The 15,072-nt window shown below is 32.8% G+C and overlaps 9 protein-coding genes across 9 annotated transcripts, besides 2 other annotated features; 4 read left to right on the plus strand and 5 right to left on the minus strand.

The window, feature by feature from the left end:
- Positions 1–116: 116 nt before the first annotated feature.
- Positions 117–511, plus strand: TVAGG3_0994360 (structural constituent of ribosome; the record flags this gene model as incomplete). The annotated part of the gene is made up of 1 exon (XM_001277007.2): positions 137–511. One exon carries the CDS (start codon positions 137–139, stop codon positions 509–511), a length of 375 nt encoding a protein of 124 aa, XP_001277008.1.
- A 515-nt stretch (positions 512–1,026) lies between these two features.
- On the plus strand, positions 1,027–2,139 carry TVAGG3_0994370 (uncharacterized protein; the record flags this gene model as incomplete). The annotated part of the gene is made up of 1 exon (XM_001277008.1): positions 1,027–2,121. One exon carries the CDS (start codon positions 1,027–1,029, stop codon positions 2,119–2,121), a length of 1,095 nt encoding a protein of 364 aa, XP_001277009.1.
- A 521-nt stretch (positions 2,140–2,660) lies between these two features.
- Positions 2,661–3,272, minus strand: TVAGG3_0994380 (uncharacterized protein; the record flags this gene model as incomplete). Its single annotated transcript, XM_001277009.1, has 1 exon — positions 2,661–3,272. The coding sequence occupies one exon, from the start codon at positions 3,270–3,272 to the stop codon at positions 2,661–2,663; it is 612 nt and encodes a 203-aa protein (XP_001277010.1).
- A 56-nt stretch (positions 3,273–3,328) lies between these two features.
- TVAGG3_0994390 (uncharacterized protein) lies at positions 3,329–5,311 on the minus strand (the record flags this gene model as incomplete). Its single annotated transcript, XM_001277010.1, has 1 exon — positions 3,329–5,311. The coding sequence occupies one exon, from the start codon at positions 5,309–5,311 to the stop codon at positions 3,329–3,331; it is 1,983 nt and encodes a 660-aa protein (XP_001277011.1).
- Positions 5,312–5,682: 371 nt separating this feature from the next.
- Positions 5,683–6,511, minus strand: TVAGG3_0994400 (U6 snRNA-associated; the record flags this gene model as incomplete). Its single annotated transcript, XM_001277011.1, has 1 exon — positions 6,013–6,243. The coding sequence occupies one exon, from the start codon at positions 6,241–6,243 to the stop codon at positions 6,013–6,015; it is 231 nt and encodes a 76-aa protein (XP_001277012.1).
- Positions 6,512–6,754: 243 nt separating this feature from the next.
- Positions 6,755–7,234, plus strand: TVAGG3_0994410 (thioredoxin-like family; the record flags this gene model as incomplete). The annotated part of the gene is made up of 1 exon (XM_001277012.2): positions 6,755–7,234. The coding sequence occupies one exon, from the start codon at positions 6,755–6,757 to the stop codon at positions 7,232–7,234; it is 480 nt and encodes a 159-aa protein (XP_001277013.1).
- Positions 7,235–7,333: 99 nt separating this feature from the next.
- Positions 7,334–8,374: a mobile genetic element.
- A 351-nt stretch (positions 8,375–8,725) lies between these two features.
- On the plus strand, positions 8,726–10,403 carry TVAGG3_0994430 (mRNA cleavage; the record flags this gene model as incomplete). Its single annotated transcript, XM_001277013.1, has 1 exon — positions 8,726–10,222. One exon carries the CDS (start codon positions 8,726–8,728, stop codon positions 10,220–10,222), a length of 1,497 nt encoding a protein of 498 aa, XP_001277014.1.
- Positions 10,404–10,650: 247 nt separating this feature from the next.
- On the minus strand, positions 10,651–12,852 carry TVAGG3_0994440 (uncharacterized protein; the record flags this gene model as incomplete). Its single annotated transcript, XM_001277014.1, has 1 exon — positions 10,651–12,852. One exon carries the CDS (start codon positions 12,850–12,852, stop codon positions 10,651–10,653), a length of 2,202 nt encoding a protein of 733 aa, XP_001277015.1.
- A 706-nt stretch (positions 12,853–13,558) lies between these two features.
- Positions 13,559–14,862: a mobile genetic element.
- On the minus strand, positions 13,639–14,766 carry TVAGG3_0994460 (Mariner transposase; the record flags this gene model as incomplete). The annotated part of the gene is made up of 1 exon (XM_051254203.1): positions 13,639–14,766. One exon carries the CDS (start codon positions 14,764–14,766, stop codon positions 13,639–13,641), a length of 1,128 nt encoding a protein of 375 aa, XP_051079777.1.
- Positions 14,863–15,072: the final 210 nt, after the last annotated feature.

A 15,072-nucleotide genomic window follows, 5' to 3' on the forward strand; every position in this document is an offset into this window, starting at 1 on the left:
ATTTGTTTGGGCAAATTCTCTCGAAAATGAAATATTTTAGTACACTTATTTTAAATGTATCAGCCATAAAGCTTTTTTCATTTTCATTTCTGAAGAATTTTACAAACAAAAAAACGGTTTGGTTGGCCTTTCGATTATGGCTGAATCAACAAACCAAGTTATTGAAGCTGGTCTCCACCAAATCAACCTTTCTGGCACAGTTGCTAAGGGCATCAAGTGCACAATCAAGGCTATCCTTAAGGGCAAGGCTCAACTCGTCCTTCTTGCTTCTGATACGGAGAACAAGGACTACAAGAACCTCGTTGCTGGCCTTTGCAAGAAGCACAACGTCAAGCTTCAGGAAGTTGAGAAAAAGGAACTCCTCGGTAGAGCTCTTGGCCTTACACATCTTAAGGCTGACGGATCAGTCCGCCGCCAGATGAACTGCGGTGCTTGCGCTATCATCGGCTACGGCAAGGTCGAGACAGAAGAACTTAACGCTTTCCGCGCTGCTTTTGATCCAGCTCAGTAAACTTTTTTTTATTTAAACATACTCATTAAATTTGATATTACACTTAACAACATAATCAAATACAACTACATTCTACTACTATTGAATAATAATTCTTGATAAAATCGATATTGAATAATAATAGTTTAGATATTAGAGTTTATATCATTCTCAGTGATTTAAATGATCTATGCATCAAGATAATAGTCAAAATTTTGCATAATTTTTATATAGAAAGAAATATTGTGACATTTTTTGAGATTTGAAAGTAAATTCTATATGTGGGAACTATTAAACTTAGCATAAAGTCCATGTGACTTATTTTCAATACTATTTGGTTATTCATTCCGATTGATATCTTAAAATAATCAAATTTCCCGCAAAGATGCCCATGATTTATATGAGAAAATCGTTCTTTTCTAAGAGGTGGTCGTTAGAATTATATAAAGGTATTACACTAGCATTTTTTGGAAGTTTGCTAATTTTTTTGAATAAAGGTGTTTCCCCCCCTCAAGAAAAAAAATCGTTATTTTTCGATGCCTCCAAAAAAGGCGAAGAAACAGAAACCATTTGAAAAACTTCAAGATTTTGTCGAAGCATACAAAAAGAATTGCGAGCTCTTCGGTGTTGAGCCTCTAGATCCAGTCATGGATATCTACAACGATGCAATTATTAAAAAAGCAAAGAAGCAGCCAATCATGTTGCAATTTGCCGACGAAGAAGTTAACCCTGATCGCATTAGACCATTAATTGAAACATATCAAACAACAGACGTCAAAATTAAAATCTTATCATTCCTTAATACAAAATCAGGCGATGGAGGCCTTCATGCTCTTGCCCATGCATTGAAACAACCATTAGAACTTGTTGGTTTAGCATACCATGCCAATAATGTTGGTCCAAGTGGTTGTAGAGCGATTGCAAGAGGATTTGTTGAATCTAAATTCCTAACAATACTTGAGCTTGACTTTAATGCTGGAATTGGCGATGAAGGTGTTGCTGGTCTTTGCCATTATGGCCATTGTCCTTCATTGAACAGATTATCCCTTAGTTTTTGCAATATTGGCGATAAAGGCGCTGAAACTCTTGCCAAATGGCTTGCTAAACCAGAATGCCAGATCAAAGAACTAATTCTTAAAGGAAATCAAATTGGTCCGCTTGGAGCAACAGCTATTGGTGCAAATCTACCAGATAATAATTCATTAAATAGACTTGACCTTTCAGATAACGTATTCGGATATAATGCAGAATGTTTGAACGCTTTACATGATGGAATTAAAGGATGCGCTCCACTTAATGCCGTTTTACTACTTAATAACTTCGAATGTCCTGAAGGACTTGCAGAGAAGTTCTTAACTTTAGTCACTGAAAAGCCTTTAGGTGAATTCCAATTAACAGTCAAAATGGATGCGAATACATTCCAAAATACGAGAGCCATTTCACTTACAAATGCAAAGAAGATCGCCAAAGAGGCCAAAAGGAAGAAGAAACCAGAAGGAGAAACTGCAAGAACAGATGGCGCTTCTGCAGCTCCTGCTTCAACAAGCGCTGCACCAACAGGTAGAGCTTCTGAAGCTGCTGAACAAGCTCCAGCTGCTCCAGCACAACCTCCTGCAGAACAAGGAGAATGAAATTTATTTATATAAAACATCTTTTTTTTAATAAAATTATTCTTTGGTATATAAATAGTACTTCATTACGTAATAATTTACTAGATCAGTCGTTCGAAATAATTGAATAATTTAATTTGTAATTTAATCATATTAGATGATGGAAAATGGTGCAATAAATATTAATAACAATGCATGATCTAGTGTCTTTAATAGGAAACATTCCGTTACATTCAAAATGAGAAATTCATAATCTGATTCCCTTTCATGGAATTTTTTACCTTATTTATAAATCTCAAATGATCTTATAAAATTGTTTAGAATTGTTTTTAGCACATTTTATAAAAAGTGTTCCCATTCCCAATTAAGTCAAATTGATTTTGTAGTGATACCAATTCGGAAGATAATACAAGATTTGCACAAACCAAAATTGAAACTAACTTCCAAATCTGCATCACTGGAATTAGTAAATATTTAGTTGAACTAAAAAAATTGATTTTTTAGAAGAAAAAAAAATCAAGGATTTAGAAATGGTTTTTGATATTCAAGTGCTGTTAATCTTAAATCATATTCATAAACTGAGCTTGATCTTCTGTCGATTTTTCTTCTAATGCTTGGCGTTTCTTGATGATAAAGATCGCTGCAATGCAAACCGCTGCGATAATGAGAACGCCAATAATGATTCCTGCAATAGCACCAGAACTTAATTTTCCTGATTTGGACTTCTGATCATCTCCTTCGTCGTTATTATCATTATCATCGTCGTGTTTATTATCTTTGTCAGTCATTTGAGGTGTGACAATTTTCTCTTGAGAAGGTGTTTGTTCTGGAGTTCTTATTGGTGTTGGTGATGGTAAGATAGGTGTTAAAACATATTTAGAAAATTTAGAATAATTTCCAGAAAATGGTTTCACTTTCTCAGGTTCATCAAAAATAATCTTTGACAATTGGAAATAATCATCAGATGGATCAAAAATAAGAAGATTGACGCTCTTTAAAGCAATAGTTTGATTGGGGGTAAATATTAATTTTTCAATTTTTCCATCATTTGTGGCTGCGTGAACAGTGTAGTTGCGACCGAAACTTAAAGATGTGATATTTGTTGAGAATGAATAGAATGAATATATTCCTCGTGATTGTATGTTTCTTGATGGAATGATTTTATATCCCATTGGCTCTTCAGAAAGTTCATCAACTGAATAATAATACGGTGTGCGCCAATTTACTGTTATTTGCCTATTTTCATATTTTGGGGTCCTGAGTTTGATTTGATTGAATAGGAGCTATCTTTTTGTTCAATTACTAAATCACCTTCACTATAAAAATGGAATTTCTCATCTACTGGATAATGATTTGCATAAACTCGAGTTTCATTTTCATTAACAGTAATTGTCTTAATTTCAGCATCATCAATATAATACGTTGGAACATCAAATATTGATTTGAGACCTTTTATTTTATGTCTACCTTTTACAGCTCCTTCTGGTAACTCTGTTAAGTTCTTAAATGAATAAACTCCTACATCTTCTCTACCTAATTCAAAATAATTTCCTTTTTGATGGATATAATCATGAAATTTGCATATTTCCGAATTAACTGAAGATAAAACAATGATTATATTGGTTCTTTCATCAAGTTTGGAACGGAACATTATATCAAAATCATTATAGATTATGTCAACTGATGTTTTATCAGAGTAAAAATTTGTTTTGTATACAATATCCAGTTCTGAAGCTCCATTTCTTGGTCTAATTTTATTTACAACTATATCCCCTTTTGTGGATGAATATACGGGAATGAGAGGAGAGCCATCTTCTAACATAAACTCGTGGGCATTCTTGAAAATTATAAATGAATAATGTGTGTTCTGAGAGGAAAGAACAATAGTTCTTAATTCATTTTCTTTGAATGGAAGCTTTGTATTTACCCTATAAACACCAGAGTATTTAACATAAACTTCTATGTCATCTATTTGTTTTTCTTCTAATACTGAATCTTTGGTAAAATTATAAATTCCTCTATTGAAATTTGTCATATCTTCATTTAACATAGATTGGAAATTATATCCTCCAAATGTAAAAGTTCCATAAGAACGAAATTGGTAGCAAACATAAAAAACATATCTAAGTTCATATCCACTTTCATAGACATAATTTATACCTTGTCCGAAAACAGGAGTTGTCATATCAACTTTTGCAGTGTAGTTAAAGTATTCTGTGAATGTCATCGGATACCATGATGCGAATATTACTCTTTCAGAGCTGTTTGATGTTTCTCCAACATAAACTTTCTCATTTTCTGGATTTAACACAAAATCTACATGTTTTAGTGTTCCGCTCGGATTGAAATAAGATATTACCTGGATTTTAAGACTTTTTGTCCCAGATTTTGATTTAATTGTGATACTACCAGTATGCCCGATAGATTGTATTACAGGAAAATTCTTCCAGTTATCATTATCTTGATAAAGTATATCTTTACACTCATGGGCAATGATATAATGAGCGCTGTTGATAGATTGCTCAGAAATAGTTAAAGTTATTGGATTTTCATCTACTAAATACTCATACTTTCCTAATATTGCTCTTAACCCTGTTCCAAATGTATAACTTTCATTTAATCGAGTTACATTATCAGGATCAATTATGAATCCCTGAGCTTCAATGTTTTTATTAACTTTTTCTGCTTTAAAATAGATTCTGTTAAAATGTGCCGTTATCATTAAGAATTTTCGATTATGACAATCAATATTACCAGTTGCTTGAAGAGGATCATCAAATTCGCCTGACTGATATAAACCATAAGTAATATTTTCAATTTTATAATTGAATTCTGTTGTACTAAGAAATAGAACAATTTGCAATTTACCGAAAGGTATATCTAAATAGTTTATGCCATCTCCACCATTAAAAACAATTAGATATTGATGGCCCCATGCATTTTCGCTTTTGAATATACAAAATTTTAATTTAATCGGATAATTTTGTGCTTTGATTTTATGTTGAAAACTACTGCTTAATTGAACATACGATTTTGAAAGATAAATAAAATCTTCATTGTTAAGAAATACTGAATGAATATATGTATTGGTTGGAAAATTATATGGTTTCAAACTGAGATCTGTTTCTTCAGTAATCATTAGCTCTTGATATCCTAGTGGGACACTGATTGCTTGAACTGATATAGAAGAGAAAGTCAAGATGAAAAGCATCCTTTTAAGAAATGTTTTAAAAAATTGAATCAAATTTGATCCAGAAATTTTTTTGTTATTTGATTAACTTATGTCATATAGATAATTTTTATTTTTTTAAATTTCGCCGTTGGCCACTTTTTCATTTGCGTTTATTGAGAACCACTCAAAAATTGTGAACGAGCGTTTAGGTTAAACCATTACAAATTGTATTTAAATGTTCATAATGCATCCATGGTCCAGATTTGATCGTTTTTGTCATAAAAAGTGTCAAAAATCAATAGAATCAATATGAAATAAGATTTTTATTGTGATGAATGCCTTCTGATTTGTTGCGATATATTTCAATTAATAAGTATATCATCTGAGCTTATCAACGATCAAAATATGAAATATTAAAAATTTCGGATTGTATTGTTCGAATAGTTGACAGCTTTGTGATGATTCAAGGATATGGAAATGATATTAATATAAAAATAAAAATAAAAAAAATATATGAAATGTTCATCTATATTTTGTTACTGGACATAGTATATCAATTGATGTTAGAGTAAATGATTATAGAATCGAATACAGATTTAAAAATGATTTAAATATTTCAAATAATTGCATTATTTTATTTTAAATAGTATGAACGAATAGTATTAATTAATGGTTTGATTATACAGATATGAAATGTGTGTTAAAGGAGGTCCGATTTTTAAAAAACGAATAAATTGAAATCAATCAGCAGTAGCTACATGAATAACTTGATTTCCTCTAATAAAAATACTTTGGTATCTGCCAACTTCATTACCATTTGACATTTCAACTGCATCGCGAAGAACTAGATTGAATAACGCATCTATAGTGCAAAGTGTACCTACTAATTGGGAACCTGTTGAAAGGACTACATGAGTTGGCTTTTGGAGTGTTGCCTGAAGAAATCCAGTCATTGCATCATCAGCAGACATGAGTCTAACAAATTTCTTGAACGATTATTGTAATTTTTTTTTATTGTGAGTGTGAATTATAGTATGTAATACATTTGTAATGCAATAATATAAGAAACATTAATCACATTATGATTTTATTAAATCAATTGAAATTCTAACTCAATATAGTCCAAAACTATTTCATCTGCTACTTTATTGGCCATGTTGACCACTTTTTGAATAGTGTTATCTTGCAATTCCAAAATATTTGAATGATTTCATATCAAACTTTATAAAGCTGTCGAAACTCCAATCATTCATATTTCCACTAATTGCATGTCGCAGAACTACTAATATGTAGAAAGGCGCAAAGAGAATATTAAGTTCTGGTGAAGAATTGATGTGCGTTCTGTTTGTGAAGATTACAAAATATAGATTCAAAATTTGATTTTCTCCGAAAAATGTAATAAATATACATTTTCATTGACTCTCAAATATGCATAAATAATTGTGATTTTGGTTGATTATTCAATTCACATTTGAACTGCCAATGATTGGATTGCTTTTCCTCTTATCATCTGTTCGTTGCGATGAAGTGAATGACGACGACAGCTTCTGGAATGAATTATCTGATGACCAAATCGTTGTCGAAGATAAAGTTCCAGGAAAATTGTATGATAAAGCAAGATTTAACTTGCCTATTGCAAGAAGACTCGATAGCTTATTCCCAGAAACAGCTAAGGCAGTCAGAGATCTTCAAGATGTAGTAAATATCGAATTTGTCTACGAAGAAAAATTCCCAATTTTATACTTCCTCGATTCACAAGATGTAATCATTGAAAAGATAGAACTTGCTAAGAAATCAAGAGATGAAATTAAATCAATTCTCGTTTCAAGAAACTTTGATCTCAATCTCAAGAAACCTCCGGAGACATCAGCACCAAAACCAGTTGAAGAAACAAATTCAACAAACGAAACATCTACTCCAGAGCCACAAGCTGAAGAGGCCGGAAAAACTCAGGAAATCTAATGTAATTCTTTCATACATAACGAATAAACTGTTTTTTAAAAGCATTTCACGTCTAAGATTCTTCATTTTCATTTGACCGAAAATGTTTAAGTATTTTAAGGGTGCACACGAGAGGATCATGTAAACTTCAGAATTTAGAACCTTATTTTTAGGCATTATCTTGGCTACCTATTTAGGCTCGAAAAGCAAAAAATATCAAAAAATACAACTTGACTCCATTATGACCCTTTCATGGAGGTAGTTTTTATCCGCTAGTATTTTCCCTTTGAATCTCTTTACAATTCGAAATCAAATTCAAAACTCAGTAGAAGAAAGGAAGAATCGACTTACTACGGTTGTAATACGAATAAATACATATATTTAATTATTTTTATTTACATAATAATTGTTTGAAGCTCATATTCCATCAAATTTTTAAATAAAAACATTAAAATGTTGAAAATGTTCATATATTTTAATAGGGTTTTGGCACTTTATTGAGGAATTACTACATACATAGTCGAACTGAACTTGATATTTTGAAATTTAAATTATTTATCAAAATTAAAATTTAACTTGAAATTTATAATTATTTAGTCATATTTTGCATAATTCTAAGTAGATTTTGTAAAAAATCAAGAAAGAAAAATTTTAACGTGCTTTATTTTTTCTTTTTTATAATAATACATATTATTATATAATTAACATATTCATAATGTTTCACCCTTTCAAAAATATAATCCTCCTCCTCTCAAATAAACGTACATACGGGTGGCCTCTTTTTTCAAAAAATTAAAATTTGAAATTTTGGGCTCAAATATTAGAGATTTTTTCAACCTTCAACGATATATGTTGTCTATATCAGACCTCCTTTCTTTTTGATACTTAACATTGTTCCTAAATCTTAGCCGTTAAGGCTGTTCTGAAAATATTTTTTTTTCGAAAAAATTCGAAAAAAATTCTTAAAATTCAAAAATCCCTTAATTCCTGAGGATTTTGGGAAAAAGTTTTTACATGAACATGTGTATATTATATGAAGTATATTGATAAGGTAAAAATCAAATTTTATTGCATATTCATCGAGAAAATAAACTAACGAATCCCTCAAAATTGAGAGGGTAATCCTCCTCCTCTCAAATAAACGTACATACGGGTGCGCCCTTAAAGTAATTTTTTTGATGAATTTATTTCTTTTCTTGAGTAACTGAACATATTGATAAAGCTTATATTCGGGTTTTGAAGAGTTCTTCTAACCTTTGATGATTTGAATAATATTCCTATATCATCAAGAAATATTCTTTAATCTTCCACCAGGATGTATTGAATTCGAAATAGAATGATAAATATCACGATTATCCAGATGCTCTGTCTAGGATATTGTGATGAGCTCTGTTTATGGTATTATTAAAAAAAAATTGTTCAAAATCAAATTAACTTATTTCTAAAGGGTAAGACTTGAAATCATGGTTAGAGATCTTAATTTGGATATTTTTGACACAAACAAATTTACAAATGTCAGAAAATTTCGAAAAAAAAAATCTAATTGAGATGATTAACTATGGCGGAGATGAGGAGCCTCAAGAGCGTCCGCAAAATAATATGCGTCAGCCCGATCAGAATTATGATGGTCGACGCTTTAGAAAGGCTATTAGCCGTCGTTGGTGTGATCATCGCCAAGCATTTGAATTATATACCCAAGCAAGGCCATACAATGAGTACGATGTCTTCCCACAAAACGTAAGCATCGGTTACAGAAACCTTTTACCCCCATTTTGCTATGATACATCTGGTATTAGCATTTGTGCTAAATTCATTGCCCACAAGAACAACAAATTCCGCGCTTCAACAAAAGCACTTGCATGGCAGCCGGACAGTTTGAGGGTTGTTGTTGGTGATCAACAAGGAAACATCACCATGTTCAATGGTTTAGCCTTCTTCTACGAGTTCCACATTCCAGCTTCCAACACAGGCATCCATGATTTGATCTGGACACATTCCGGCGATTATTTACTTACTGTTGATGCCATGAAACAACAACAGCAATCTCCAACCATTAAAATCTGGCAAGCTAACTACAACAACGTTGAGAAGCGTTCCATCAACTGCACGAAAGATATCCACCAGATTACAATCTCTCCTACCGACCGCAAATTTGCATTGTGTTCTTCAGACTACACAGTTAAAGTCTGGGACCTTGCAACGCTTACAGAAGAGATGGTCTTCACAGGCCACGGTGAAGCTGTCCGTACAGTTGACTGGCATCCCAGCCAGAGCTTAATTTGTTCTGGTGGCAAAGACAACTGCCTCAAATTCTTCGATCCACGCGAAGACAAGCCAATTAACACACTTACAGTCCACCGTAACGTTGTTACACGCGTACATTGGAATCCGAACGGAAATCTCCTTGCATCTTGCGGTCGTGACTCAATGGTTTATATTACAGATGTCCGCACCATGTCCCCTATTGCGGAATGCAAAGGACACGAAAACGACGTTTTCGCTGTTCGTTGGCATCCAATCAGAGAAGATCTTCTTGTTTCAGCCGGTTACAAAGGTGACATTTTATGGTGGACGACTGGATCCAATGAACCTATTTATTCCAGGATGAAAGGACACAACAAAGCCGTTTTCCAGCTGAAATTCAATCCGATGGGAACAATTTTGGCATCAACAGGAACAGAAGGCGTCGTAAAGTTCTGGGTAAGAAACATGTGTGGTACTGATTTACTCGGTTCGTATTCTGAAGCAAATAAAAAGAGAGATGTCGAGAAAAAGAGAGATGTTGAAAAAAGTGACATTCCTGGATTACAACGATACAATCCATTGCACGGATTACCTGATGACGTTGAAGAAGACGAGGAATCTGTTGTTCCAACGACATCAAGGAACTACGTGACACCAAGTCAGTTCCACCAAGTACAGAGTCAGCCGAATTACGATGATGACGAAGATGAAGATGACTACGCCCAAGGTGGTGTCGCTGATGATGACAACAATGACGATGACTGATTTTTATAATTTTCTTTATAGATTTTTTTGTTATTTTTCTTTTTTATATCATTTTATTAAAAAAAATATTAGATTTATTTTTTGAATTTATAATTTTTTTTAATATAATGATGAATAAAAACATCAAACTTGAAGAATCTATTTCAAGCTCAACAACCATGTAATGCAAATTGGCTGTGATTCCTACAGAAAATATAATTATTTGATACTCATTTTTAAATAAAAAGATAATCTTTTATTATTAATTATTACAAATCTTTATTCGGTTTTCATACTTATTTTAATTATAAACATATAATGTAACTTGCTCAATGCTCGTTTTTATGATTTAACTTCCTTCTTTATGAAAATGCATTTAATTGTGTTGTAAGGAGTTAATTTTCAGTTGCCAGAAATTTGAATATAAGTCAGATGGGCGTAAGTGTAGCTTAAGAAAAGATATTACAAACAATTTTTATTACATAAATAGAGATATGAAAGGATAGAGATATGAAAGGATATAGATATGAGGATGAAATTTCGGGATATTGGATATGTTTGCATGAAATCATTAAACCACAATCATCTTGGAATGCAATAGAAGGGATCTTACCTTGCTCAATGATGATCTTCTGAGCATTCGATGGAGTTGAGAAAGAACCGCATTTGCGAAGAAGAGTACAGCCATCAAAAGCTTGGTCGCCGATGGTTTTGATGCTGGATGATGAGAAGAAGACGAGATTGAGATTTTTGCAGTCTTTGAATGCTTGGTAGTCTATAGTCTGGATATTGTTGCCGTTGAAGAAAACTCTGATAAGCGATGGACTGCCCATGAAAGCACATTGACCAATAGTTCTCATCGTCATAGGAACAATGAAGTTCTTGACTCCACTGTAAGGGAGGAAGACAATGAGATTGGTTTGATCGTAGTTGGTGAGTGCGCCGTTCTCAAAACGATATCTTTGATCTGATGGAGGCAATATGATTTCTGTGAGACTGAAGCATTCGTAGAAGCAACCACCATCAACTCGAGATAGAGTGCATTCACCACTCATGTAGACAGTGGAAAGAGAAGTGCAAGTTTGGAATGCAAAACCTTTGATGCTTGTGAGTGTCTTAGGAATTGTGAATCCTTTGAGAGATGTGCAACCATCAAATGAATATGGACCGATCACTGAAACACCGATCTTCAGATTGAGAGTTTCAAGAAATACACAGTACTGACAGAGCTGATGTGGAATAGAAGTGCCAATTGTGAGTTCACTGATTGATGAGCCCATGAAGCACTTGATGTCAACTACACAGCCGCTGTTTGCAAGATTCGCTGAACTCAATCCACTGTTGTAGAATGCATACTCACCAATACTCTCGATGGATGATGGAAGTGCGATGTGTTCAAGATTAATATTATCCTTAAAACAGTAGTTTGGAATGTTTTTTATTTTGTTTCCTTTAAATGTAACATTCTTAAGAGATACACAACTATCGAATGCATTTATTCCAATAGAGATTAATCCAGGTGGAAAGATAATAGATCTAATAGTAGAAGATTGAAAGGCTTGATTTCCAATAGTTAAGTTGATTTCAGGATCTTCACTCTGGAATGTAACATCTCGAAGCTTTTTGTTATAGAATGTGAGATCACCAATGCTTTTACAATCGCTTATAATCGAAAGATCATTATTAGTATTTGAGTCTGTGTATAGAATCAATATTTCTTTATTGTTTTTGTATGTAAGGAAGTTTTCTGAATAAAAAGCTGGACTCAAAGAGGTGATGTTAATTTCACCAGTATCAGTGAAAGCTCCATCACCAAGTTCTGTCAATGTTTTAGGAAGTGTTATTGACTTAAGTAAACTGCATCCTGAGAAAGCTCCAGCACCTATTGATGCCAAATTTGAAGGAATGTTGATGCTTGCAAGCCTTTCGCAAGAAGAAAACATTCTATCAGGTATTTTTTTGATATTTTCATTCAATGTTACTGAAGCTAATTTTTTACAACCTCCAAATACCCAAGTTCCAATCGATTTAATTTGATCTGTAAATGTAAATTCTGTTATTTGAGTATTATCAAAGCACCAATTATCAAGAGTTGTCACATTTGATGTTAGAATTATTTTACTTATGTTACCATTTCTGAAAGCAGAATCGCCAATTGTTTTAATGAAGGTGGGAATTTGATACGTTCCAGTTAGCGCTGAACTTACATAAAATAAATTTGAGAAACCTGATCCAGAAAAAATAGAAGTTCCATCAGTTTTGTAATATGGATTTCTCTCATCAATAGTAATACTAATTATGGGACAACCTTCAAGGCATGATCCATCGTGCATTTTTAATTTCGAAGGAATCGTAAAATATTTCAATTTAGAATACGCAAATGTATCCACCCCAATGTATGTCAAATTAGAGTTTTTGCCAATTGAAATCTCTGAAATCCCTGAATAATGGAATTCGTTGTAATCTTTTCCATCCCAGCCAGGGATAGTTTCAAGAGAATCTGGAAAATCAATTCTTTTGAGTGATAAAGTTCGATGGAAGCAGCCTGTTCCAAGAGATGTAATACAAGGTGGCATTATTATCGATGTTAATTTTGTACAGTTATAAAATGCTCTATTGCTTATTTTCAATAATTTTGTACACTCGCCCATATCTACGGTAACTAATGATGATTCTTGAAAACATCCATAACAAAGTGATGTCAAAAGACTCCCTTTGCCAAATATAATAGATGTTATAGTATTTCTGCATAAGTAGAATGGACTTAATTCAACTCTTGCACCGCCTTGGATCGTAGTACACTCAGAGAGAATTGTATATTCTCCACTGAGTTCTTTTGGAGCAGATTTAAGAACTGTTTTATCATCTGAGTAAGCAACACCTCTTTTATCATTATATGCAAGTAAAAATAAGAGAAGATTACTCAGAAATTAAGATGTTCAACCACATAAAAATAACCTTAAAATATGATCCGAACAAAACATAAGATTTTTCTTAAATTATTGCATATTTTATTTATATTTTAGAATATTTATATGAGAAAATACCTGCACAATATGATTTCAAACTAAAAAAAGAATTCTCACCCGACAAGTAATAGAAATTTTTGTAGCATACGATTATTTTCCATTGAAAATTTGTCACTAAAAAATAAAAAAATAACATTTATTCTTAATTTCATGTATGAACGAGGTAAGAAATGTCTTTGAAATTGACATCCTATTCGTGGCTAAAGTTTTATGAACTTTGAAGCCTAAATTGATATGGAAATTTTTGGAAGATCAATGAATATGTGAATAAAAGGTGCATAACATTGGACATTAAGATGGCATGATATGAGAATGGAAATTGAATATATAGGGTGTCCAAAGGTGTGTTTAGCACAAACCTGAATACTGCGAATAGAAATAAACAAGTTACATATATATAAAGTTTATTTAAATATAATCACCATTGGATTCAATCACGCGTTCGCAGCGATCGATCCAGGCTTGAAAGACACGCTTTAAATCATCATGAGAAAATTGCTCAAATTGCTCTCTTACAAAATTTTCAAGATCATCTGGACTCGCGAATTCGCGTCCTTCAGCTCTCTTTTTTAGCGTGCCGAATAAATAAAAGTCAGAGGGTGCAATATCAGGTGAATAAATTGGGTTTGGAACAACTTTGACATTGTTTTCCACCAAGTAATTCATTACCTTATGACTTTTGTGAACTCTTGAATTATCAAAATGAATTGCAAACTTTTGTTTTTGTTGTTTGGATTTCTCAAACTCATCAGAATTGATAATTTGAGTAAGAACATTGTCAATTAGATACTGAGCATTCATCGTATTAGGTTTTTGAAGAATATCAATTGCGATGATGCCATTCACGCCCCAAAAAACCGACAACATCATCATTGGTGTGTCAATTTTTTTCTTCGGGAATGTTTGCGGATTTTCATCCTTCGGGATCCACATGATTTTGGCTTCTGTTGCATATTGAAACCAAGACTCGTCCCCTGTTGCTAAAAAGCGAAACTTCTTGGATTGATACGCACCCAATATAGAGAGGAGCTCTTTCGAAGATTGGACTCTAGATTTTTTTTGAACTGAATTAAGGTTGTGCGGAACCCAACGTGTATACGCTAGTTTGTAGTTCAAATAATTGTGCAGATAATAACTGACTGTTGTACGTGGTATCTTTGTCATCTCCTCTATCCTTCTGAGTGATGCTCTTGGGTCTTCATCTAGCGCTTGAAGAATTGCTTTGATTTTTCTTTGATCCGGCGATTTTTTGTCAATTTTTATGATGGGCGCCTTTTTGTTCATGAAGTGATACATCCTAACATGATACGTTACAGTGGAATAGCTAGGAGCATCCATACCGACGCATTTTACCAATGTCTCGTAGATTTTTTTACAGTCTTTGCATTTTTTTGCAAGAGCGAGGATGTTTTCTTTATGATTCATTAAAAAAATGAAAAAAATCCCGCCAAAATTTCCTGCGAAACCGCCGCTTGTCTCAAAATTCATTTTATATCCCGGCATGGCGCCAAAATACAACATACTCATCATATACATATATTCATATTTTTTATTATATATTTATAATCAGCATATATCTCCTTTAATAGTCTCATATAGAGCGCTGTGCTAAACGCACCTTTGGACACCCTATATTATTTATGAAGCAGTTGCCATTCATACATTGTGAATAAACTTTACTGTTATTATTAATACAATATTCAAATCTCGTTGAACTTTGAATATTATGGAAATATCATAATATAGAATAAATAGGAATTAAATATGACTTATTCATGTGTTTATTGAATATATTATTTATGAAGCTGTTGCCATAGTTACATTGAGGAAAAAGGAAGACAT

The sequence above is a fragment of the Trichomonas vaginalis genome, chromosome I (assembly GCF_026262505.1).
Source record: "Trichomonas vaginalis G3 chromosome I, whole genome shotgun sequence".
Classification (NCBI taxonomy): domain Eukaryota; phylum Parabasalia; order Trichomonadida; family Trichomonadidae; genus Trichomonas; species Trichomonas vaginalis.